We start from the raw sequence: 26734 nt of genomic DNA, 5'->3' as shown, positions 1-26734 counted from the left end.
CGGAAGGTGGCAGGGTGCACAGGCAGCGAGAGCACGGTGCTAGGAGGCAGGGGGCTGTTCACGAGCTCTGTAACCCTGCATCTCACCCTGAATCCCTGGTGGCTCAGTGGCAAAGAAACTGCCTGAAAGACAGAAGACATGGGTTCGATTCCTGGGTCGGGAAGATCCCCTGGAGGAGAAAATGGCAACCCACTCCAGTATTCTTGCCTGGGAAATCCCCTGGACGGAGGGGCCTGGCAGGCTGCAGTCTGTGGGGGCACAAGAGTCAGACACGACGTAGCGACTAAACCACCACCATCTCATTTCTTACCTGTAAAATAGGGCTGAAAATATTACCAACCCCATAGTTGTTTTCCAAGTTCAATGGTAAATGGAAAAAAAAAAAGTCTAACTTTTATAGCATTTAAATTAATAATTTAAAATTTTGATAAATAATGTTACTTTGTACTTTCTCACATATTATTCTTTTTTTCTTGGCTGCTTAACATTTCTAACATTGGATATCTTACTTAATTTTATATTACAATCCTTAGAAGTAAATACGTAAGAGAAAGCCATTATTGACTTTAAAGATGGGAAAACAGGAATGAGTTTGTGAAATAGTATACCTGACAGGAATAACATTTCCTGATAAGAAAAACCAGTCTCTTTGCTCTGGCTCCAAGGGCAGTGCCATTCAAATATATAATACTTTTAGAATATAAGAATATATTCTGTAGAAATATGTGAAATGTTTGATTATTGATCAGTGCTAAACTATGATGGAAATCATATTTTACCTAGTATTGTTGTCAATCTAATTTTTAATGGAAAAAAATTAAAGATATTCTGAATGTTCACCAGTAGAGAGATGGATCGGCAATGTATGGTACAGCTTTTAAGATAAAATATTTGCAGTAGTTAAGAAGAATGCATTTGATGTGAAGAGAGCTCTAAGATTCACTGTTAAGGTATAAAAGCAAACTGCATAACATTGTGTGTTCAGTTTGATCCTGTTTTTGTGGGAGAAAAACTATCCAGGGTATGACTGTGGCAACCTTTGGAGAAGGGGAGAGACTGGGGAGAAGAAGAGAAACAAAATTTAATGTTTACTTTACATGGGTTATAAATTTGTTGTAAAAATCTTTCACACTTTTTTTTCATACTTTTTATAATAAAAATAAAAATAAGACATGAATTATAAAGCAGCAGAATTTATTCTTAATTTCTGCCTGTGTGTGTCATACAGATTCCAAGTTCCTGGATGCCAAGAGACTTGTGTTCCCTTTCTCAGTGCCCCTGTGCCCCGAGTGCCTCACGCAGTGCCACAATATCCAGGAAGGGCTGCTGACTGTTAGGCACCTTTTTCCTGAAAGGCAGCCTTTGCAAGTATTTTCCAGAACCCAGGGCCTTCTTGCAATCATCTTAGTTCATTCTAAGGTCAGTACCTATTTCCGTTTTTTTTTTTTTTTTTTAATTTTTGTCCTGGGGCATGCTGGATGCTATGTAGTAAACTCCTTCTTTTTTTTTTTTTTTTAAAAAGGAAGTTTGCTCTTTGCATCTGACTAAATGGCACACTGGAGGACAGAAAAAAATAAGGGATTTTTATACAGCAGATGAAAAGGAAAAAAGAAAACTTGATGGAAAGTGTGAGCCTCATGCTGACTAGCTCCTTTGGGGCTCATCGTTGTTAATGAAGGACCTGCCATGCTGCGCTCAGTCGCGTCATGGGCTATAGTGCCATGCTTCTCTGTCCATGGGGATTCTCCAGGTGAGAATACTGCAGTGGGCAGCCTATCCCTTCTCCAGGGGACCTTCCCAACCCAGGGATTGAACCCAAGCCTCCCACGTTGCAGGTGGATTCTTTACCAGCTGAGCTATCAACTCATAAATACTGGAGTGGGTAGCCTGTCCCTTCTCCAGGGGAACCTCCCGACCTAGGAATTGAACTGGGGTCTCCTGTGTTGTAGGTGGATTTTTACCAGCTGAGCTCCCAAGGAAGCTGAAGGACCTGCTGTAACTGGAGAAAAAAATTCCTGGTTATGACTTGTCTGAGGACATGCAGTCACCAACATGGGAAGGACAGGGACCCAGGGACCCCTTTATCCACTACAGAGTGCGTTCTCAGTTGCTCAGTCATGTCCAACTCTTTACAACCATATGGACTGTCTGTGGGATTTTTCTGTCAAGAATACTGGAGTGGGTTGCCACTTGCTCCTCCAGGGGATCTTCCTGATCTAGAGATTGAACCCACGTCTCCTGCATTTCCTGCATTGGCTGGTGGATTCTTTTACCTCTGAGCCACCTGGGAAGCCCCTAAATACAGTTTATTCAGTATCATTGCCTCAGAGAAGCGAGTCCCTCAAAGAGGAAAAAAAATAAAAAGCAGCGTTGTTTGGAGAAGTGCTGGGGCCAGGAGGGCATTTCTGTTGACTCTGTGGCGGCTGGTGGGCCGCCACTACCCAGGCTGAATAAGGGCTGTGCGGTTAGGAATGAAACATTTCCTGACAGGAAAAACAAGTCTCTTTGCTCTGGCTCCTAGGGCAGTGCCGTTCAAAGTCTGGCCCCATGAGCTATCTTGGTCTACTATGGGAGACTGAAATTGCAAGAAACTTGAAAGCTGCAGGTTAATCTGGGTGATTGCATCAGACATTAATACTACAACAAAATGACAATCAGCCTTCTCAAGCTCTTAAACATTATTACAGAACTATTGTCCCCTGGAACTGAATTCTCAGGAAGGACTGAGTATCTCACCCACCTAGAGGAATGCTAAGTTCACTGAACACATCCTCTGGTTCCCAGGAAGGCAAAGAAAGGGGCTGTTTTAGCTCCACTTCAGCATCTTCAACTGACCTCACGTCCAGAGATTTCATTTCCGAGTACCTGGAGTTTTCTGCAAAACATGAGCCGGGACAGAATACCAATGAACACAACCTGCCTCCAAGAATCCCTGAAATTCTGTTTCTTGCACTGTGTGATGGGAAATGGTCCTGGGGCTGCTTAATAACATGAGACTAGGGCCAGGGCTGCTAATTAGAACCAAAGTGCTAGAATAAAGAGCTTTTATGGCTGCCAAAAGAACGCCACACACAAGAAAACTTGGCGAATCTTGGCATGGGCTCTGTGGGGGATGGGCCTCTGATGCCTTCGGTTGGAATGATCCACCCCCGTGTCCCCGATTCAGTATCACTCCATTTCTGCGGGCAGAAGAATCACTGAAGTGCAAAAATTGTGCTGACATCCACAGGAGCACCGAGGCAGGCAGAAGAGGCAATGCCATTCTCACCCCAAGCCTATTGAGCAGTGTTATTAAATATGAACTCCAAACACTGGGGAAGCCAATGAGCCACGAACACCAGTGCATGTCAAGACCTATACTACAACACAGAGGAGGTTCAATCCGAGCAAGGTGAACGGCACTCGCTCCTCCTTTATTCTTGCCTTATCTAGACACAGCCCAGGCCTCAGCATTGCTCTGGCAACAAGGCAGCTCACAGCAGAGTTTCCATGGAGGCTCAGATCCATACAGGTGAAAAAGAGTTCAGGTCAGCTTGACATGGAGGGAAGCCCAGACCCCCCGCTCACCAACCAGTTTGTGCCAACTACAGAGCACTGAGCTGAAATATTTATTTTTAAGCCCTTCCTCTCTATTTTCTGCCCTGGACTCTTATCCCCACACTTCCTTCAAACTCTGGAACGTCACAGGCGTTCTGCAAAATGAATTTCTAGCTATTTTCATTGGGAGAACATGGAGGGCCACACCTCCCCCCTCCCCCCACAGCTCTTGCTGGATCTTAGTTTCCACTTGGCAGAGAGGACCGGGGTTAGCCTATTTTAAACTCTGTCTTCATGATGTCATAGTGCCAGGCACAGACACAACATCACCTCCAATGGAGATGGAGGAGATCCCGAGATAAGTTTGGTTTCACCATCAGATCCTGGAGAAAAGTGGGCCTGAGATGGTGAGAAGGGAAACCAGCCAGGCCATTGTGAGCCCATTGTTCTGCCCTCTGCCCATTCCTTTCTCTCCTTTTTGCCCTCTGAAGCTCTGCGCCCTCACTGAGGCCTCACAGAAGTAACTGCCTGGGTGGTCCTCTGTGGCTCAGGCAGGAAAGGCTGCTTGCTGATCCCCAGGAACCAAAGCTCCTTTGATAACCCCAAACACTTGCTAATTTAGTTGTCGGAGTTCATCTGGGCTCCTGTCAAGGCAAAGAAGTACGTCCCATCTGAGTCTGCTTTTCAGAAAATGTGTGGTCTCCTATCCAACGTCCCCTACCTAAAAGCTAAGAGCTAACCACTGCCTCAAAGGTCTAGCAGTTTAACCAGGCTTTTCAACTTGCCTCCTGCACCAGCTTTCACGCCGGCTGAACCCTGACTTGTGTTAGTTCCAGCCTGCACTTGCTCACACACTGCTCCAGGGAAGCAGTGGTCGGATCAACCCAACCACACAGAAAAAGGGAGGAAAAAGGGAGGTAGTTACCCGGGGTTGACGCTCCTTGGCAAGCCTGGCTTTGGAGGTCGGTTTCAGTCGGGGGGCCGGCTTTCTCCTCCAGGGTGCTGCCTTCACCAGCCCCATCTTCGGGGGTCCCCCTGGCCTTGCAGTCATCGAGAAACGGGCCGGGCTGCCAGGCCCTCTCCTCTGCTGGCTTGGGGGAAGACATTTGCAGAAGTGGAGGGGCCAGACGAACATCTGAGCTCTCTCCTCCCTTTGCGGGCTTCTCGTAGCAATCTGAGCCCTCCAGGGAGAGGCCTGTCTCGCATTCAGCTGGCTTCCGCTCAGCATCCAGATTTAGGCCAGGCATCTCCACGTCCATGTCACTGGGACAGCCCATGGAAGCAGAAGGCAGTTCTTCGGGCGCCTTGAGGCTGATTTCCGCAGCCCCATTCCCGATGGTCTTGACTCCCTCCTTGGCGAAACCTTTGGTAAAGTCCAGGTCTAAGGCAGTCGTCACACAGGGACATATTTCTGAACAGATTTTGTCCTTCTGGTCTATGGGCACAATCTCCTCTAGTTCTGGGATGTCTGGTTCCATGATAAAATCTTCTTCCTCCCCTACCTCATCCACCGTCACCAGCTCCTCCATGTTCGTGGGGTACCAGCTCTCACCCTCAGCCTCACTTCCACTCTCCGAATCCTGCTCCTGAATAAAAATGCAGATGGAGGTCAGAGGGTGGCTGAGGCCTGGTTCTTAGTATCTAACCAGAAGAGGGTGCAAATCTTGACCACAGGACCCCTCAAACCGAAAGATGCTGTGCAATCTTACTGCTACCTGGGTAATTAGGAGCTGTAAACCATTCAATCTCTCATCATTGATTTATCCCTAGGATGGGCCTCAAAATAACACAGGAGTTGGAGTAAGTCCTTAATGTTTAACCTACCAAGTGGCACAAAGAATGTCAACTCCTGGTACATAACAGGTGTTCAATAAAAAGATTGGGGTTTTTTGTTTGTTTTGTTTTCAGCTATGGGTAGCTTACATTTTTATTTGGTATTACGGCTTAGAGGTGCTTCTGTATCATAGAATCTACATCTCTACCATAACTGTTAATGCCCATGTAGGATTCCAGTCAAAGTTATTTAGCCTACTTCCTATTGTGAAGCACTCTATGGTGGTGCTTAGCCACTCAGTTGTGTCTGACTCTTTGCGATGCCACGGACTAGCCGATGGGATTCTCCAGGCAATAATACTGGGGTGGGTAGCCATTCCCTTCTCCAGAGGATCTTTCTGACCCAGGGATCAAACCCTGGGTCCCCTGCATTGCAGACAGATTCTTTAACATCTGAGCCAAGCTCCACATACTTCCTATTAATGGATAATCATCTCTGCTCATCTTTTTATGATTAATTTCTAGAAACTTTATTTTTTTAAGTTTTGAGATAGTTTTTGAATGAATGAGTAAGTTATAAGCTCTAAACGCATCAACTTGCTTGCAGGGCATCACTAAATGTAACTGCAGCGAAGCCCTTACAAGGTCCCCCCTAAACACCCTCTCCCAGCAAGGGTACAGCCCTCCACAGCCACAGTTCACACTTGGCTCCTCCCGAGACTTTCCCCTCATGTCCCCAGCAGCCCAGGGGCCCGGCAGCCAGATTTAGGAGATCAGCTTCCAGCCAGTGATACTCATCTCCCTGCCTCTTCTGACTGGAAAGGCATGAAGCTGGCCACGCTCCAAGGACATTTCTTTTCGCTGTGGCAGCCCCAGCCCTGTGACTGGGTTTTTCATTTTAATTAAGTAAAATAATCTTTACAAGCACAGTAGATGTTTGGTTAATCCAAGCATCAGGGGCTACTGAGGTCAGGGCCCCAGCCTGAGTACCCAAAGCCCCCTTCTGCCTGCAGCCCTTCCCCAGGACCTGCCTATTTTGGGAGTCTGGCTCTGTAGCCTGGAGTCTTTTGCGGGCACATGCTTTCTCTTATGAGCACAGCCAAGTTACTGAAGATGGAGACAGAGCCCAGGCAGGTGGTAAAGATCTCTTCAATAAAGACTGTGCAAAGATCCCAGGTGAAGCCACTGCTCCAGACAGTGCTGGCTTCATTCATGGACCCACTGCTGGGGTCTCAGACACATGCTATGCAGCAAGCAGGTCATCCCCAGGCAGCACGGGAAGCCCTATGACTTGAGGAGGCCTGTGACTTGGGGTCCCAGAGCCGTTGTGCCGATGCGGCTACACTGCCAGCATCTGGCACAAACTTTACCTTCCTCACTCTTCTGTTTTCTGTATCGGAGGATTCTGTTTCCTTCTCTTGTCTGCCCACTGATGGGGGATTCTCTTCCATGCTATCCTGTTCCTCTTTTCCAGCCTTAGCAATGGAAGCACAGACCAAATCAATAGTGAACAGTGACAGAGGGCACACCAGGAGAAAAAGACGTTACTGAGAACAGCTAATGATGCCAGGTGCATTTCACACACATCACATCCTTTATCCTCACAAAATCCCTTGGAGGCAGGTGCCGTTATTGTCTTTTTACAGATGGGGACACTGAGGCTCAGAGAGGTTAAGTAACTTGCTCGAGGCACAGACAAATGGAGGCAGAGAGATGTTTCACTAATGTTTTCCCTGAGGACTTTAGGGAGACATACGTTCCTGGTAAACTGGATACTTTTTGCAGCCGTGATATCTGTAGACAGGGTGAATAAAGGGGAAAAGGGGAATCTGACCCTGGGGTTCATAACCATCATGGTGACGTCTACCAACAGATCTGTATTAAAAAAATCACTTCCAGGCCCCTTAAGGTTAGGAAGGGTGCTGTCATCCAATCAGGGCCCCGTCACCTCACTTTTGACTTATCTCTGTCCTAGAGTTATTGCCCCAGCTAGCAATCCTTTCCTACCTTCCTTCCTCCCATCCCTTCCCTCAGATTAAGTCCCTCATGCTAGCACTCATGTCTGGGATAGTGAACAACTGAAGCAGGTGTTTGCTTTGAGAATTAGGGTCTCTGATCTGCCTTTAAAACAGGGGTCAGCCAACTCCCATCCTCAAGCCAAATCTGACCCAGGGCTTCTTTTCTGTGCAGTCTGTGAACTAACAATGCTTCTCACGTCTCTTAACAGTTGCATGCTAAATGATGATACAAGTACCTACATAATATCCTCAATTTAGCCTATTTGCCCACATGGCCGAAAATAATTACTCTCTGTTTTTGTTTGTAGAAAAACGTTTGCCAACCCCCATTTTAGAAGCTTGAGGAGGATATTCTCCCATGACTTAAACTTTGGCCACCAAACCAATGAGTGTTCCCGGATGTTCTTGGGAGCAAGCTGCATTTTCTCGACAACTCTGGCTGAAGTTGGCTCAAAGTAAACCACTCTCACTCTGATTTCTTACGAGCAGACACGCCTCTCTTTGCTGACAAGGAGCCAGCCTGGCTGGGAGCTCAGGGCTGACGGGTTTAACTAGATATGACCGGACAGGGAAAGACAGTTGAAATCCTCAAGTCTTTGCTCTTTCCAGTGTTTGCAGCAGAATCTCTGCTCTAGCCTTCTGAGCTGACCTGAGCTCAAAGCAGCTCCAAATGCCTTTTCAGCCCTCAGAACCCAGAGCTTCTACCAACAGGGGGCCACTTTTCTTTATTTTCTGTCTTCCTGAATAAATTACCCACAGCCCTCCCTTGTCAAAATAAACAGCCCATACCCTTCCCAGGCAGTTCCTGCAGCCACACATCCAAATCAACACAGTAAAGAGGCTCCCTCCAGTTCTAGCTGGGAGAGGCAGGGACAACCCGGCCTCTGAAAACCCCCTCGCCAGAAAGACCCCCTGCCCTTCACCCCTGCAGGCAAAGGTGACACCGCGGTGCCTTTCAGGGCATCCCTAGACCTGGGACCATTTCCAGGTGACAGCAGCTTATGGGGAACAGACAAAGGCAACCAGTGCACTCACGCCCCACCCCATCCCCACCCACCAGGTCAGGGAGCAAAGTATTAGGTCCTGACTATTGCAGGCAGCGCTGTCACCACAGGGCTGGGGTCACTGCTAAACCACCTACTAGCTGGTCTCCCCCTTCTGCTCGGCAGCCTCCTCCCAAGTGTATTCTCCCCAAGGTCCTTGGGAATGATGATTCCAAAATGTAAAAACAATTATATCCTGCCTGCACCTTCCTGTCTGAATGCTTCACTTCCTTCCCCTAGAACTTAGGATAAAGACAAAACCCCTCAACCTGCCTGTAAGGCTCTGCATAAGCAGTCCCTCGTTGACACATCGGCCTCACCTCCCACCATTCTATCCCTGGCTCTCTCTGCTCCAGCAACACTGGTCTCCAGCCACAGGGCCTTTGCACATGATATTCCCTCTGTCTGTTCTCCTTCCTTTTGACCCAGTAAATACCCACCATTCCTTTCAAACTCAACAGGCACATCCTAACCCAGGAAAGCCTCTGGCTTGTTAAAGGCACTGATAGCACTGCATCCTCCACCTCCTTAACACTTAACACTCATACCCATCTGTTCAATGAAGGGATTATTTGATGAGCATGTTTTTCAAGAGACCGTGAGCTCCGTGCAATCAAGAGTCATTTTAGCTTTGACTCACAGCTGCAGCCCTAGTGCTAGATGCTCCATGACTACGAGCATGGAGACTGGTAGGAGAGGGTGAAGTGAGTAACAAGTACACACCTGCCACCCAGCATGCGTGGCTCTCTCTCTAGGCTTTGAACTGAGCATTCGTTCTTTAGATATTTCTCTCTCCTGTGGATCATTTATACTGGGGGCCGTATTCTGGGGACCCCTGGGGCTCCATCTGACCTACAGACATGTTTCGTTTTACGTAGTTTCTAAAACGTGGGAAATTTCATACCGATATCTGCATCTGGACCTTGGTCTTGCTCTAAGAAAAGGGAAATCAGACACAGGGTACGTATGCCTGCATGGCAGCCATTGAGTGGACCTGTGACGTGGCTGACCCAATATACAGGCATTTCCTCCCTGGTCCCCCACATTCCCAGTTCTTCTCTCTGGCTTCAGTCATGCTACCTGGTCTGTGTCACCAGTCTGGTTTCCCTGCTCTAGGCCTCTGGGTCTGTAAACCTGGGTGCCCCTGCCAGGAAAAGTGGAGGAGAGCCTCTTTCCCATGCTGTCCTATTCACTGCCTGGTCTTTCGTTTTCTTCTGGTCTCGTGGTCAGGGCAGAGCCTCACGTCTGGCTGTGGCCTCCCACAAACACTGAGAAGTGCATACGATGGCTTTGTCAGCACGGGCACTCCCTCCAGACTCTCCCAGGGTTTCCCATGAGCACAATCTTGTTAAAAGTCTTACAGCAGCCTTGTGATCACACCCATTTCACAAACGAGAAAACTGAGGCCAAAAAGAACATGGTGTGACCTAGTTCTCAGAAGCCAGGCTTCTGCCTCCAGAGTCTGGACTCAATCATTCATTCCTTTTACAAATACTTATTGAACGCCCACTCTGTGCCAAACCCTAATCCAGGAATTAGGGGTGGACTGGCAGTGACACAAATTCCTGCCCTCACTGAGCTCACAAGGGGGTTGGGGAGGGGGAGGGCTGGGAGGGAGAGCAGACCCTATACAGAATAAAGACGTTAGGAGATAGATTGGAAGGAGACAGATGCCCCTAAGAAAAAGAAAGCAGGGAAGGATGAGAAGTGGGTTGGGATGTTGTGATTTTATGCAGTGACCAAGAATAAACTTTGGAGATTGTGACAATGAATAAAGACACAGGAGCTGAGGAGGGAGCCATGTGGACGTCAGCAGGGGAGGGGCTCCCAGGCAGGGGAATGCCCTGCGGTGGGCATTTGCATATCATAAGAAAGGCAGGGACCCTGTCCTTAGCCTTCATCCCCCAAGTTCAGTTGCTGCCTGTTCTCTGGCTCCTGGGGCACCCCTGTGGTCTCTAGGCTGTTCTCAAGATGGTGATGAGAGTTTAACATCAGTGGGTCACAAGGAGGACTGAAGTCCTGCAGCAGATGGTGAGCCCTGGATGAGGCATTTGGATGGAAGGTGCCAGCCAATTGCTGAGCGTTTTCACTCCAATGGAAGGAAACACAATGTCTGGAGAAACACACCAAGCCCTGGGCACCCAGTATAATTTAGTGGGTGGTGGTGGCTTCTCCTTTACCACCTCTCATCAAAGCCCAACACTGGTGGATGCTTTTGGCAGGAGAAAGGACGGAGCAGACCAAAGGTCTAATCTACCCTGGCAGAGTGTGTGGGTGCAAACACCTCAGGGCCACTCCACCCTGGACAAACAGACAAAATCCAACAGAAGGCCTCTGCATCAAGTCCTTGCCGAACTTCCAGTAAAGGCAGGAGGGTGCGGTGGGACTTGGAGCCAGATCACCTGGGTGTCATTCCAGTTCCACCATTTCCAACCTTGTGTCCTTGGGCAACTAACTTAAGCTCTCTGGGCCTCAGCTGCCTCATCCACAGTAATAATAGTATTATTACTAGTATTTCTTCGTAGGGTTGCTGCGAGGATTAAATAAGTTGAGATAACATGGTTAGCACAGTGCCTGGCACAGAGTACACATTCAGTAAGCATTTCATTCATTCCATAAATGTTCATTATCCTTATTAGTCTTCTCCCCTGGGACCTGCCTCTCCTTACCTGGGGGAAAGGGATTCCATCCTTACCTCATTCTCTGCTATCCTTTCTTTTCTGTCATCAGCTCCTTCTTGGTCTCGATCAGGTCTCTTGGCTCTGTTTTTCTCACTCTGTTTGGACTTGGTGCCCTTGGGCTCCAGTCCGTCTTCCCTGCCAGAGTCGTCGGTGTGAGGGTGCCTGCCTTCTCGCAGCCTGGCCTCATCTTTCTTCCTGGACCTCCCCGGGGCATCCTGCTGCAGCTTCAGGTACTTGTCCGATTTGCCCTTGGACTCTTTCCGGTGGTAGCCGTCTTCTCGGCTTTTGTAGCCAGACGCGGAGTGGAGCGGGTTGGGGGACCCAGACCTTGGGTGCTTTTCTCTGTAGCCCCTCCCCGCTTCCAGTCGCTCCTCTAACTCGGCTTTGTCTAGTTGCCGGGGGTAGTGCTTGCGATCATGCGCCCACGCGTCCGTCCTATCCCTCTTGTCCTCCCCGTTCTCCCTCCAAGACGCTAGGCCTCGCTCTTCCTCCCTCCTGGCGTAGGGGGAGTGCTCCCAAGAGTCCCGGCCGTTGCCCCAGTCGGCCCGGGAGGGGCCCGGGGGGCTGTGAGAAGAGCTGCAGGAGGTGAAGCTCGGAGTGTGGGACCTCGGGGACAGCGACCGGCTCACTGGACTTCGAGATCGCGGCCTTTCTGGGCCGTACCTGTGAGCGGATGGCAAAGGAGCCGCTTTAGAATCTGTGGCACCCACAGGTCCCCCCACCCCGGCCAGATACACCCCATCTCTGCAATAGAGCCACGGAGCACGTGACCCCACCCGGCCATGCGCTCTTACCACCACCGTGCAGAGCGCCCAGAGTGGTCCAGGAGCAAGCTCTGCCTCCCTCCGCCCTCAGGGAGGGATTTTCCCTGGGCGCAATGCTGGCTGCCCTCTGCTTCTTTCCTCATAACGCTCCTGGAGTGGGGATGAATAATTGGGCTGGTTTGGCTCAGCCACATCTCCTCTTGGAAATGAGCTTCACTCAGGCAGCAGGAGACTGTCCCAGGGAAGGGAGGGGAGTTTGGGGTCCAGCAAGGTTGCTCTGGTCCAGCCTGGTGGGAGAGGCTGCCTAACCTTGGGTTCAGTCAGACGACCTCTTGTCTAGGAGACTGAAGTCACCCCTACACCTGGCCTCCACCGAAGTAAAGGCTGCCTCTTGGCCTCCATTTTTCTAGGAAGGCATTTGGGGTTGGAAGAGTCCTTAGAGCTCTGACCTGCTCATGTATCAGATGATGAAACACAAATCCAGAAGAGGACCTGAGCCTATCTAGGGTTCAGAGCAAGGCTTCCTGGTCACCTGCCCTCGGGACTCTACCACAGAACTGCAGGGGCATGCTGCAGCTTCACGTGTGTCTTTAAAAAACTCAAACAGCCACAATATTTGAAAAACAAAAATCCCAACCCTGAACAGCTGCAACAAAGACACAAACACACACATATACACACACACGGTTGTTATTAAACAGGTCAGTTGAGTCATCCACCCAATATTCTAAAACTTCCATTTGGTTTCCAAACACAGGAAAACCACGCGGTCCTCCATGACCAGGGGACAACAGATGTGGCTCCCTGAAACCAGCTTTGACCTCCTCTGGGGATACAGCCTGGGCCGGGCCCTCTGCAGCAAGGTTAGAGCGCCACCTGTGGCAGCTCTGGGTAAAAACCACAGAAAGAGCAGGCCCGCTGTCGCTCCTGCTGTTCTGCACAGTGGCCTCCGCAGGGACCGTCTTCACTCTGCGGGGTGGTGACAGGGGTGACCTTCCAGCCTCAGCCTGGCAGAGTCACAGCTTCAGTTGGGAGAGATGAGTCGGAAAACCGAATGCACTCAGTGTTGAGTGAGTGACCGGTCAAGTCACAGACGTTTCTGCACCTACATTCAGCTCAAGAAAAATCAGAAAACATACACATACACATACCACACTCAGAGCCCACATACACCCACACCACACATATCACACAAACACACACAGACCCACAGATATACCACACATACAACACACATGCACCCACACCACACACAACACACACCAGACACCACACATATCACAAACACACACAGACCCCATAGCTATACCACACGTACAACACACATGTACCCACACCACACACATACACCACTCCACACATATCAAACACACATACAACACAACACACACAATACAACCATATAACACAGACAAAATACACACACTGCACATAACCATACATACATACAACATACCACATACACAATAGAACCACATAACACAAAGCGAACACAACACACATACACCACACACACTCTCCGGCTGTTTTAGCAGAATGTACCCTTGCCCCTAAGAGTCATATATCAGCAGACCCTCTCCTATATGCCTTTCCAACAAAGGAGGAGCAGCTGAGAGGAAGCTGAGCATCTTGAATTTTTCTGAGGTTTAACCTGAGCACTCGACTGGACTCGCATATTCCCTCGGACACAAAGAAGTATAATGCCCAGAAAAAGCTGACGGACAGGATGAGGCAAGGGCAGGGCACAGAATGACTCAAGTACCCCAAGAAAGGGGAGGATGTTCCAATGACCCAGAATCTGCCCTGAGACCATGGCCGGGCCTCACCTTTCTGCTTCCCGGAACATGTCCCTCTCCCTCTGGGAATGGATGTCCTGGATGATGGCGGCCACGGTCTTCCCAGGTTTCTAGGCAAAGTCAGAGGGTCACTGTCAGACCTGAGAAGGCCTTGCAAACACCAGAGGAAAGCAGCTAGGACTTGGGTTCATTGCCCCATCCACCAAAGGAGGGAAAGAGCCTTCTTAGGGGGAGACAGTTTAATCCAGAGGATGAGAAGTATGAGCATAATGCTGAACAGTGCGGGGCTGAGTGGTCCAGGGCACATGGCATCCATGAAGCTGGGAAGGAAGAAGTCTGAGGCTCACTCTCCAGGTGCAAAGGAGAGCAGCATTTGTTACTACCCACCTCCCACCTCCCTCCAAAATAAAAGAAAATATCTAATATGTGAAAGGAACAAAAGGAAAGAGGGAGGGAGGGGAAGAGGTGTTACAACTTAGAAAGAGACTTGAAGATCAGAGAATGCAGCCCCCACATTTTACATCTGAGGAAACTGAGACCCAGAGACATCAAGGCAGAGTTCTGCCTGGCACAGCTCCAGTCACCAGCCACGCTGTGCTCTAGGGTGACCTCAGGAGTTGTGCTGGGTTAAGGAACACATTTACAGAGATGGTTGCTGCTGCTGCTGCTGCTGCTGCTGCTGCTGCTGCTGCTGCTGCTGCTGCTGCTGCTAAGTCGCTTCAGTTGTATCCGACTCTGTGCGGCCCCACAGACGGCAGCCCACCAGGCTCCCCCGTCCCTGGGATTCTCCAGGCAAGAACACTGGAGTGGGTTGCCATTTCCTTCTCCAATGCAGGAAAGTGAAAGTGAAGTCACTCAGTCATGTCCGACTCTTAGTGACCCCATGGACTGCAGCCTACCAGGCCCCTCCACCCATGGGATTCTCCAGGCAAGAGTACTGGAGTGTAGTGCCATTGCCTTCTACTTGACAACCGGCATTTTAACTCCAAGGTCCCTTCCATGCCCCCAAGCTTCAAGCAGCTCCTGACTACAGCATGGTTCTTCTAGTGGGTCATTTAGTGCTAAATGGAAGTCTGCAAGGTGGGCAGTGCAGGCTAAGCCAGGTTTCACAGTTGAGGATACAAGCACCCAAGGCTCCACCCTTCCAGAAGTCACCATACGGTGACTGTGCCAGGACAGGACCAAGCCCAGCCCCCAAATCCCAACCAAAGCCCTTTCCTAACGCTAGAGTGGACAAATAAGAAAACAATAAAAATAAATGGTTAAAAATGAAATTTAGGGGCACAGAAGGATGGAAGCATTTTGCGAAAGACTACAGAGAATTCGTCCATTCAATTAAAATGGATGGAGCAGGGTAAATTTATGCTTTGTGATTTATATCCCCAAAGTTGTTGTTGTTGTTCAGTTGCTAAGTCATGTCCAACTTTTTGCAACCCCATGGACTGCATCACATCAGCCTCCTCCGTCCTCCACTATCTCCTGGAGTTTGCTCAAATTCACGACCATTGAATTGCAGATGCTATTTAACCATCTCATCCTCTGCCATCCCTATAATACTGATGTTTAAAAAAGACTTAAAAGCCCTCAGTCTATAATGTCAATTTTTGACAAAGAATTTTCTTAGGAAATGTAATTAACTGTTCTTTATATCCTTATTTTTCCCCCTCCTACATATTGGGTTGGCCAAAAAGTGTGTTTACATGCAAATAAACTTTTTGGCCAACCCAACAATTAATGTGAAATCTTAGAGCCTATATGGATGTCAGGTATCATCAAACACCTCATCTTATAGGTATGAGACCCAGGGCCAAAGATACGAAGTGAGCTCCATGATGAGCTGGATGCGTAGACACTGATCTGTGTTACTGCTGCCATTGAGGGTTGTGCTGAGGAATAATAAAAGGAGGAGAGAGTTAAGGAGGAGCCTCCTGTGGTTTCAGAGGAGAGGTCAGAGCTAGGACTTAGGGAAGGGAGGTAAAATGGCATTGAAACATGTATAATATCATATAAGAAACGAATCGCCAGTCTAGGTTTGATGCAGGATACAGGATGCTTGGGGCTGGTGCACTGGGATGACCCAGAGAGATGGTATGAGGAGGGAGGTGGGAGGGGGGTTCAGGATAGGGAACACGTGTACACCCATGGCAGATTCATGTTGATGTATGGCAAAACCAATACAGTATTGTAAAATAAAGTAAAATTTAAAAAAAAGAAAGTTTCTTAATAATAATAATAAAAAAATGTTCAAGTCAGGGAAGGATCGCTTGTCAACTTGAAACACGAGAGAAGAGAAAAGTCAGTGATCGCTACCACTGTGGCTATGAAGGAGGAGGGGGAGGTCAAAAGCCAGACCATCCCTATTCAATAACACGCTCAGGAACTCGCACCGGTCAGCATACCCACCTGAGAGCAGGCCTCGCAGTTCTGGCAAATGATCCCTTTCATCTGACCATAGCTTTAAAGGTGGCCCCTCTATAAGCCTATGGAAGTGTCACCTATGAGTAACCAGATCACCCAGCCCCTGCACAGGCAACTAGCAACTAACTGCTTAGACTGGACCAGAAGCCAGCAACCCAAGGCCAAGCAAGGAAAGGAGCTGGGGCTGTGGGCCTGCATGGAGAAGAAGGCTCCTGCCAGGGTGCCTCCTTCTACCCCATTGCAGATACCTGTCCTCCTGCCTGGGTTGCTGGTAAAATGAGAAGGTTGATCTGAACCCACTGAGCGGCCTTCTTCCTGCCTGCCCCCTTCTTGGACCACAAAGTGAAAGCTGCCTCCTGCATCATCACAGGAGAGGCCAGCCTGGGATGGTTGGTCCTTAGGAGACCCGCAGCATCACTGCCTCCACGTGGGCCAGCCTGGGAAAGCCCGTGAGAGCCATCAAGACCAAGAGCAGGGATGTGGGACAAGATCTGCTGGCACCAGGCAGGCCCAAATCTGTCCTCACCCTGCCAAGCTGGAACAGCCCAAGGTTAATGAATGTGCCCCCACACCAGGTGAAATGTACCATGGCAACTTTTCACAGCATCCAAATTCCCTGAGGGGTCTGGATCAGGGACCTTCTGTAGCAAAAAGCGTCCCCAGGGTCCTCAACACCTTTCTTCTGCCTTCTGGAACCTCAAGTCCTCTTGATTGTCCCTCTAGTCCGGATCCAGAAAAGCCTGGGGTAAGAGGAGGGGCCTGGTCAGGGAGCAGCTGAGGTTCTATAGGTTACCCAGGGCAGCATCGGGGTGGGCTTGAGACCCTCAGGGAGGGGCAGGTCAGGCCAGTGGCACAGCCAGAGGCATTCAAGGAGCTCTCGGACCCTACTGACCTCCATCATCACAGACAACAGCCCCTCGGGCCCTCCTCTTTCTGGATGCCTTGCTGATGATGCGGCAGAGCTGGCCAGTCAGGTACCACAGATAAAAACATCCTCAATGGCCCAATGCAATCCCCTGGGGGTCAGAGAGGTGCTTCTAGAGTTCTCTGGGGGCTAGAAGAGCCTCTTCTGGGCTTAAATATTTCCTTGCCCTTATTTTCTCAACCACAGAACAGCTTTGTGAGGCCACTGTCAGCCCAGCGCCCCCTGAATTTGCTTTTATTCAGGTGGCATGGGTGGGTGAAGCAGGGAAGGGCTTGTTGACCAGCTGTAGCACTAGGCCCCTCATGGAACGATGAGTTTCATGGCATGATGACTGGCTGGAGAGATAGAGGGATGGGTTGCAGAGAAAGGCCACAAAAACCTGCAAATACTATATGCTGGAGATGGCGGTCACAGGCACCGTGACTCCCCGCTCCAAGGACTGGAGGTCAGTTCCTCTTGCCTGGAAAATCCCATGGATGGAGGAGCCTGGTGGGCTGCAGTCCATAGGGTCGCCAAGAGTCGGACACGACTGAGCGACTTCACTTTCACTTTTCACTTTCATACATTGGAGAAGGAAATGGCAGCCCACTCCAGTGTTCTTGCTTGGAGAATCCCAGGGATGGGGGAGCCTGGTGGGCTGCCATCTATGGGGTCGCACAGAGTTGGACACGACTGAAGTGACCTAGCAGCAGCAGCAGCAGCACTGGGCCCCCCATGGAACGGTGAGTTTCATGGCACGATGACTGGCTGGAGAGTTGGAGGGATGGGTTGCAGAGAAAGGCCACAACAATCTGCAAATACTATACGCTGGAGATGGCGGTCACAGGCACCATGACTCCCTGCTCCAAGGACTGGAGGTCAGTTCCTCTATTTTAAGTGATAATTCCAAACTATTGGCACTCTCTGGCCCAAACATCCTGCCAGCTGCCATCTGAGAAGGAGTCAGAAATGGCCAAAGGCTTTCAAATAACAGAATCAACTTTTCACAACTCTAAGAAAATCCTCTCTCAACCTTCCTCTTCAGGCCTGGCCTCATTATCGTGTAGTTAAAGGTATAAAGGAAGCAGGTAAAAGAAAGCCATAATCACTGCAGCGGAGTGGAAAAAGAAGAGGATGGAGTAGGTGTGTGATGATGTTGGGATGTACCTTTTTATTGTAGAATACTTCAAACACACACAGAAGTGCACAGGATGGTATATCAACACACACCCCAACAGTGAATCCATTTCCACTGTCAACCAGCCCCCAGGGGACCATTTACAATGCTCTCTGTCAACACATCTTGCTGCTTTAAAGCAAGAGTGAGATTCCAAGCCCCATACAGTCCCAGGGAAGTATGATCTCACAGGGAGTCTCCGTGGATGGAGAATCTCCACCCAGGAAGAGCAGCCCAGCCCTGCTGCCAGCTGGCAGGGTCACCTGGGGTCATGGCTTGTTGCCTGTGGGAGACTCACCTTCTCCACCTATAAAGGTGAGATAATGAGGCCCACCTGGCATCCACTGAGAGCCTCGGGGCAGAGTGCTGTCCTGATAAAGGCCACAGAGTGCTGGGCCAGCGTAAAAGAAGCCGCTAGAGAGTTTCGTGCCTCCTAACCCCTCCTGGGCTGTTTCATTTGTCTCAAGAACCTTAGGAAGATGCTGACACCTTGCAGATGAGCCATGAACTTGTCAGAGCCACATACTGTTACAGCATCCCTGACTATTTCTGTATCACTGTGCTTTCCAGACTCTACATCTCACCCACCTCCTGCCCGGAGGCCCCCTCTCTGTTTAGTTGCCTCATCCTTCAAGGCTCTACTCAGGAATCTCTCCCCTTCTTGACACAACCAAGTCATACTGCCTTTTGCCACTGATCTTCTAGGAACTTGGAACGGATGCACTCAGGTTTAAATCATGAGATTAGCTTCTCTGCCCAGTGAGATAGCAAACTTTCCCCCAAGTGAGGACCTCTCGCATGTTCACTGTTACTCTTGGCACTACATCTTACATGGAAAAGACCCTCAGTCATCATTTACTGATTTATTCTCCTTAACCAAGAGATCATGGATCACTCACAAGACTGCTTCCCAGGGCCAAAGACCATCTCTGTGCGTAGGAGGCTGGCAAGACCAATGGCTCTGAAAACAGGCCCACTGTTCCCAAACCACCCGGGAGCCTCAGTCACGCCCCAGTCTACCTGGTGAGAGTCTCTGGGCAAGAGGAGTTTGAATAATCAGTCTTCTCATGCAGGTCTGCAGGAAGAAAAACACTCACTTTTTATCATTCTTTCAGATTTTCTCACTCATTTCACACATTGTAGGACACCTATTGTGTGAAAGTTTCTGTCCCAAATGTCCTGAGGAACAGAATCTCGGCCACAAAGAGTGAGACAAAATTACCGACATGAGGAAATATTTGAGAGGAGAGGAGAAATGCCTTAAAATAAAAATCTCTCCTTCTTCCTCCTCCACTTTGTCTGGTGAGCAAAAGGTAAAATTACAGGAGAAAGACCAATCAAAGTCTCCCCGACCTCTGCAAGCCCGGGTGGGGCCCCACGTGGTGGCCCTTTGGCCCAGAGACGTATATGGACACAATGACTTGCTGTCTGCCTCCCCAGGAACCATCCCCTGTCCCCAGCCTGCTCCCAGGATGCAGGTGACATGGTCTGACCAATCACACCACAGCTACAAGGACTGGCTCAGGGAAGCGCATGTATCAGAGGGACTTCCCTGGTACCACTAGGAAAACTCTGGCTTTCTCTCGGTGAAGGAAAATGGGAGGCTGAGGAGCCAAAGATGCTGGACTCACTGAAGCCATCACACCACCTAGAGGAGAGAGCCGGGGGCTGTCGAGGCCCAGCCCAGGGAGACCCCAGCAACAAGGCCAAGGGAACAGAAACCAAGTCCGAATGATAGCACCTGGGTCCTGAATCCAGCCATGCCTGCAACCCAGGGCTACTCTTGTTTTTTTCAGTTCCATGAGCCAATAAATTCTTTTATTTATATTAGCCAGTATGCTTTAATGGAGATAAAAGAAGGACTTGGACTTGCAGAGGAAGTCCAAGCTGATTCATGTCAACATGGGGACCATAATACACCCGTTACTATGTAATTGAAACATGCTCTAAGATGCTTTCACGTAGAGGCAGTGTGACTACTTGGGGAGCACAAAATCCTCGCTAAAGGTCAGGATCCATGTGTTCTGGCCACTTAGAGAGAGTGTGCTACAAGGACCAGAAACATTGATGTCTCCTGGGAGCATGTGAGAAATGTACAATCACAGCCCTGACCCAGACCTACTGAATCAGAAATTTCAACAAGATCCACAAGTCATGTGTATGCACACTGAAGTTTGAGAAGCTCTGTTAGAATACTATCTCTGCAGCTTAATGACTGGATGACTATAAGCAAATTATCTGATTTCTCTTTTTTTTCACATGGACAACGGAGATCATAAAAACACAATAAGGAGACGCACACAGAGTGCAAAACCAAAACAGCCCTAAGATACAATCATGACTCTTCCAGTAACTGTGATTTCAGGCCAGTTACCAAACTTCTATGAGGCTCAGTTTCCTTGTCTGTAGAACTGATAATAATACCTGTCCGACAGGACTGATGTCAGGATCACAGTAGATAATATCTTAAAGTGCTTGGCACATTACTTGACCCAGGACTCAATTAAAGGCACATAGTCTCATTATTATTGTTGTACTATTTTAATTACTGTTATTATCCACCCTACACACGTCACAGGGGAGGGTGATTGTGAGACTCAAGGAGACCACGTGTGAAAAAAAAAATTCTTAAAACGAAAGAACACAAGGTATATAGTCCTTTACTGATCTGGAACCTGAGGTTCACAGAGGTTAAGCAATTTGTCCAAGGTCATCAAAGCAGGAAGGGGTAGAGGCTAGGCTGGTGCTACCACTCTCCAGTCTGCTGTAGGTCACATGGTTGCTGATGGTTCTGTTTATGTGCTCTTCCTCCCACCAGCCTGTGAGCTCCTCTACAGACCTGCTGCCACCATATTCATGGCCCAGTTCCCATTCACAATGAGCACTCAGTGAACATTAGCTGAATGCAAACTTTGATCATCTGACCCATTTAACCCATAGTTTTTGCACCACCAAAGACCTCCCTTGATAAGGGACCTCGGTGCCTTGGTACTTTAAGAAGCAGAGGACTGCAGTTAATCCTAACTAGAGCCTTATGACAACATCTCATTTGGAGACCAAAGCTCCACTGGGAATTCAGTGCAGAAATTCAATTCTAGCCCCCAGGGCAGAATCAGGGAGAACAAGAACTTTGGGTACAGAATAGGGCAGGATCTTTTACTTGTCTGAGAAAAGCAACAGGCTTTCATGAGCTGGGAAAAGAATCCCAGGTTCTGCCTGAAGCTGAATTGTTGGCAAAGGAACTTCAGAAGCAATAATGCAAGCAAAGCAAAATTAGGACTTTGGCAACTGGTTGACATATTACCAATCTACATATGTAGACTTGTCAGAATGCTTGTCCTAGCTAGAACCAGCTGCTAACTCTTTGTGTTCTGATTTGAGCCTTGAAGGCTGATTAAGGGCTCCAAGTCTTGAGCAAAATGGACCCTCAGTAAATGTGGAATGAGCTGAAGTGAACCAGAAAATCCCTATTAAATAAGACAGTAGAAAGTACAAAATAAAAAGTTAGATTTAACCACAAATATGGCATTAATTACAACAAATCCAAATGGACTCAGTGCTCCAGTCAAGAGAACTCCTGCAAACCAATAGGAAGATACAATCTAAAACAAATGCATGGGCAAATGACTTTAAAATTTCCTACCAGAGAAGATCTAGGTGGAATAACCAACAAACACATGCAAAATTGCTCAGCTTCAATTAACACGGAAAATAAAAAATAAAGCCATCACACTCCTCCCCAGAGGGGCAAAAAGTTGCACAAGACGAAGAATTAGCAAGAAGCGGAGCTGATGAAAACTCTCAGACACTACTGGTAGGAATGCGGCTGCTGCTGCTGCTGCTGCTAAGTCACTTCAGTCGTGTCCGACTCTGTGCGACCCCACAGACGGCAGCCCTCCAGGCTCCCCCGTCCCTGGGATTCTCCAGGCAAGAACACTGGAGTGGGTTGCCATTTCCTTCTCCAATGCATGAAAGTGAAAAGTGAAAGTGAAGTCGCTCAGTCGTATCTGACTCTTAGCGACCCCATGGACTGCAGCCTACCAGGCTCCTCCATCCATGGGATTTTCCAGGCAAGAGTACTGGAGTGGGGTGCCATTGCCTTCTCCGAAGAGGAATGCTATCATCCAGCAAAGCTGAGGGTAAGCATGCCTGGTGATCCAGCAATTCTAGGTGCATAGTTCCCCTAATTGTACACTCGTGTACATGGGCACTGAAATAACATGTTTGAAAATGTTCACAGTAGCTCTGTCCCTACTGCCCTAAAACTGGAAATAACCCAAATGTCCATCAACAGTGGAATGGATAAACAAATCTATACTCATACAATGGAAATTTGCATAGCAGTGAAAATAGATACACCCAACATAGATGGCATAATGTTGAATGAAAGAATACAGTATGATTCCATTCACAAAAAACGCAACAATAGGCAAAACTAAACTACAATGTTAAGGAAGGCATGGAGAGGAAGTAAATAATAAATGGAAAAGCAAGGAAATGATTAGAGTCAGGAAAGTGGAAAGAAGAGTCAATATAAAAAGGGACTCATGGGAGTTTCTGGGTGCTGTCTGTGTCCCATTTCTTGACTTTGGCGGTGGTTTTACGGGGTTATGGAAGTTCACCATCATTACTTTTTCAGCTGTACAATACAAAATCAGTATTTTTTTTGGTTATACTTTACAATAAAACAAAAAAGAAAGGAAAAAAGAAAGGTAGAACAAGCTAAAACAAAGACAAAAGCCCTGTCTGGAATGATCTCAGTTCAATCCTGAGTTTGGACAATGGCCAGTTCAGTCACATGCTGCTTAGAAGAATTACTATGGGCCTTAAGGCACAAATGGGGGCTTCCGTGGTGGCTCAGCTGGTAAAGAATCTGCCTGCAATTTGGGAGACCTGGGTTCCATCCCTGGGTTGGGAAGAGTCCCTGGAGAAGGGAATGGCTACTGAAACCAGTATTCAGGCCTGGAGAATTCCATGGACTGTAAAGTCCATGGGGTTGCAAAGAGTCGGCCATGGCTGAGCGACTTTCACTTAAGGCATAAATACAGAGGATGGAGGAAAGAATAAAAGATCAAGAGGTGACAGAGGAAGAAAAAGTAACTGAAAACCTGTCTAAGTAGAGGAGGAGGTTACATTCAGGTTTATGCCCGGAACTCTAACCTCTGAAAAAGCAACCACCTTTCCCTCTTGCTTTATCTTTTAAGATTTCCCTTAAAATTGTTCTTGGGTCCCAGGTAGGTAGCCATCCTGTCTCAAGCACCCCTTTGCGTCCTGTCCTTACCTCAGTGAGCACGTTTCTTGCCATGTTAGAATGGGTTTGCCTTCCCATGTGATATCCTCAAAGGCAGTGGATACTTTTTGGATCTTTTTGTCTCCTTCCCACCAGCACTCAGGCCAGTGGCTTACAAGGAGACACTCAGCTGATGTTTGCTGAACAACTGAAAGAAGGAGAGGGTGCTTTACCTTCAGCTGCAATTCCTTGTATCTCTTGGACATCCGAATAAGCAATTTCTCACCATTGATCATGGCAGATTTTTCTTGGTAATACTGGACCATGGCCTGGGCAGCCTCTGTGTAAGCCATCTCTAAAAAGGCCTAGGAAAGAAAGGAGGAATAGACATTGGACTTGACTTGAATGGTCTTAAAGGAAATTCCATACAAGGCGTGACTCCATGTATATAAAGTTCAAGAACAGGCAGAACAAATTGATGCTGGTAAAAGTCAGAGTTGAGTTTCCCTTGGGGTTGGGGGTGGATACTGATTAGGAAGGGAAATGAGGAAACCTTCTGGGGTTCTGGAAATGTTCTCTATCTGTATTTGCACAGTAATCCCTGGTGGCTCAGATGGTAAAGAATCTGCCTGCAATGCAGGAGGGTTGGGTTTAATCCCTGGGTTGGGAAGATCCCCTGGAGGAGGACATGGCAACTCATTGCAGTGTTCATGCCTGGAGACTCCCGTGGACAGAGGAGCCTGACAGGCTACAATCCATGGGGTCGCAAGAGTCGGACACAACTTAACGACTAAACCACCACCAACACATGTAAAAGGGCTTCTCTGATGGCTCAGCGGTAAAGAATCTGCCTGCAATACAGGAGACACAGGAGATATGTGTTTGATTCCTGGGTCGGGAAAATCCACTGGAGATGGAAATGGCAACCCACTCCAGTAGTCTTGCCTGAAAAAATGGACAGAGGACATGGACAGAGGAGCCTGGTGGGTTACAGTCTAACAGATTGCAAGGGTTGGACACAACTGAGTAACTGAGTACACACATGTAAAAAATGAATGGAGTTGTACACTTAAGACTGGGGCCTCTCCAGTGGCTCAGATGCCAAAGAATCTGCCTGCAAAGCAAGTGACCCAGGTACGATCCATGGGTCAGGAAGATCCCCTGGAGAAAGGAATGGCCACCCACTCCAGTATCCTTGCCTGGAGAATCCCATGGACAAAGGAGCCTAGCAGGCTACAGTCCATGGGGTCATGAAGAGTCGGACACGACTGAATGACTAAGCACTCACACACACTTAAGATTAGTGCATTTTAGAGTATGTGTTTTATACCTCAATAAAAAGGAAAAAACTTCAATACAAGGAAAAGAGCTCTCTTTGATCCCATCTGTTCAAAGAGACCTATTTATTAACTTTAGCAAAAGAGCTCATTATAAGATGGCCCCTCTCCTGATCTCCATGGTTACCAAACATTATTCTTAATTACGAACGTCCATCTGTGGCTACAACATGCCACAGGAGCCCCTTGGGTTGGGAGGGTCCATTAACCCACAGTTCCCCGAGAGGAGGGACTGAGTCTGTTGCACAAGTGACCTTGGGCTGATCCCTGCAAAACTTGCTGGTCAGTGGTGCCAATGGCAGGAGACAGACACAAGTCCTGGGTATCTGAGCTCTCAATTTCTTAGCAAAGAAAGAAATACTCTAAAAACACCGGGGGTTTCTGAGGCTTGAAGGAAGGCCATGTCTTTGTGAGCTGGAGAGAGAGGAAACAGTTATGTTTCCACAGTACTTCTCCTCTTTAACTATTCTAGTAAAAACCTTTACAAAGAGACGGGCTTTTCCATTCAATTGATGATACAGGGAGTTTCTACATAGACATTTATTTTTGGCCACACTAAGCAGCTTGCAGGATTTCAGATCTCTGATCGGGGATTGAACCTAGGCCATACCAGTAAAAGCCAGAATCCTAACCACTAGGCCACCAGTGAACTCCCTTCATAGACTGTTTTGACTGACCTGTCAGTTTGCCCCAGGAGCTGCAGTGACAGATTGGTCACTGTTATTGTATCTTAGATTCGATGGGTTTGTATTAATACCATAATCACGATGCAACGAACTGGTCAATTGACCACTGACTGATCAACGCAACTTCTCAATGTCAATGCTGAGAAGGAAACATGGTCTGTGACCAGGGAGCCCTCACTGCGAGCCCTCACCTCCCATGTCCTTGAACTGCGTGGGCTAAACAAGCTCATCCCCTCCACTTCCCTCACATTTGCTTTTGAATTTCAGTCATGCCTTTCTCTGTGGCTGTCACAGTCCATGGCAGAAGGATGGGAGACCAAGAAGTCAGGGTTCTTTACAGTTTTATTTCAAAATCTACCACTCAGCTTTCTAAGTGCCTCTTTTTTAAATGTTTTATTTTTATACCCTTTTTAAGGATTACTTTCCATTGACAGTTATGACACAACATTGGCTGCATATTCTGTGTCATATACTACACCCTGAGCCTATGTGACACCCAATAGTTTGTACCTCCCGCTGGTCCACCTATAGTGCCCCTACCCCCACCCCATTAGTAACCACTAGTTGTTTCTCTATATTTATGAGTCTGCTTCTTTCATGTTATACGTACTAGTTTGTTGTATATTTTAGATTCCACAATATAAGCTCTATCTGTCTGACTCTAAGTGCCTCATTCTTCACACCAACATTTTAGCACCTCTAGCTTTCACCTGTCACATGGGAATAAAATGAACCCAGGGAATCTCACTGCATTTATGTTGCAAGCTGAATTTTGGAAATTTGCCCAGAATAGAATTCTGAGAAGGAGGAATGAAGAGCCTACACGAGTAGTCTAAGCCCAAGTTGATGCAGGAAGACCCCTGATGATCCAAGGTGGCTTTGATTTTCCAAAGTTCGTGCCTTACTTAAGAAAAGAATTTCTCCTGTGCCTGTTCCTCTGATTCCCGAAGTTAAAATAGTCATTAGAAATAAAAGACTAAATGTTCTTACTTCCGACCAGTCTCTGTATAAATTCCTCTCCGGACTTTAGAAATGAAGACAAACAGAACCCCCAAAGACTCGATCCACATGGGCTGAGGGTTCTTAGTTCCTGAGATTCACCATGCACCCATTAATTCCCACCTACTCTCCTGCTACGAGAGCCAAGGGTCTTGGATGTCAACACCAAGGATCAGTGAAAATACCGCTTCCCGGTCAGTTGTTGGCTGGCTCAAAATCCACATGCCATCAGAGATGAGAAACGTAGAAGGTGAGAAAGACCAGCATTAGCTCAGGGGGTGGGTAATATAGTGAAAAGACTCGAGTCCCTGGATTTCTGTTTTAGGAACCATCTAGCTTTTCTATGCTAAGGAACACTTTATTCCAAAACA

The 26734-nt window shown here is 48.1% G+C and overlaps 1 protein-coding gene across 1 annotated transcript in view; it reads right to left on the bottom strand.

The window, feature by feature from the left end:
- RBM20 (RNA binding motif protein 20) overlaps positions 1–26734 on the bottom strand; it is a 189959-nt gene that overhangs the window by 9296 nt on the left and 153929 nt on the right. The window contains exons 7-12 of the mRNA XM_068961796.1: positions 23575–23706; positions 13643–13722; positions 11067–11715; positions 6681–6785; positions 4463–5123; positions 2741–2875 (exon numbers count right to left, since the gene is read on the bottom strand). Of these exons, the coding sequence (XP_068817897.1) occupies positions 2741–2875; positions 4463–5123; positions 6681–6785; positions 11067–11715; positions 13643–13722; positions 23575–23706 (1762 nt within the window). The remainder of the gene's footprint in view (positions 1–2740; positions 2876–4462; positions 5124–6680; positions 6786–11066; positions 11716–13642; positions 13723–23574; positions 23707–26734) is intronic.

Source organism: Capricornis sumatraensis, chromosome 23, assembly GCF_032405125.1.
Source record: "Capricornis sumatraensis isolate serow.1 chromosome 23, serow.2, whole genome shotgun sequence".
NCBI classification, from domain to species: Eukaryota; Metazoa; Chordata; class Mammalia; order Artiodactyla; family Bovidae; genus Capricornis; species Capricornis sumatraensis.
The sequence above is the reverse complement of the archived record's forward strand: the minus strand, read 5'-3'. Positions and strand labels throughout refer to the sequence as shown.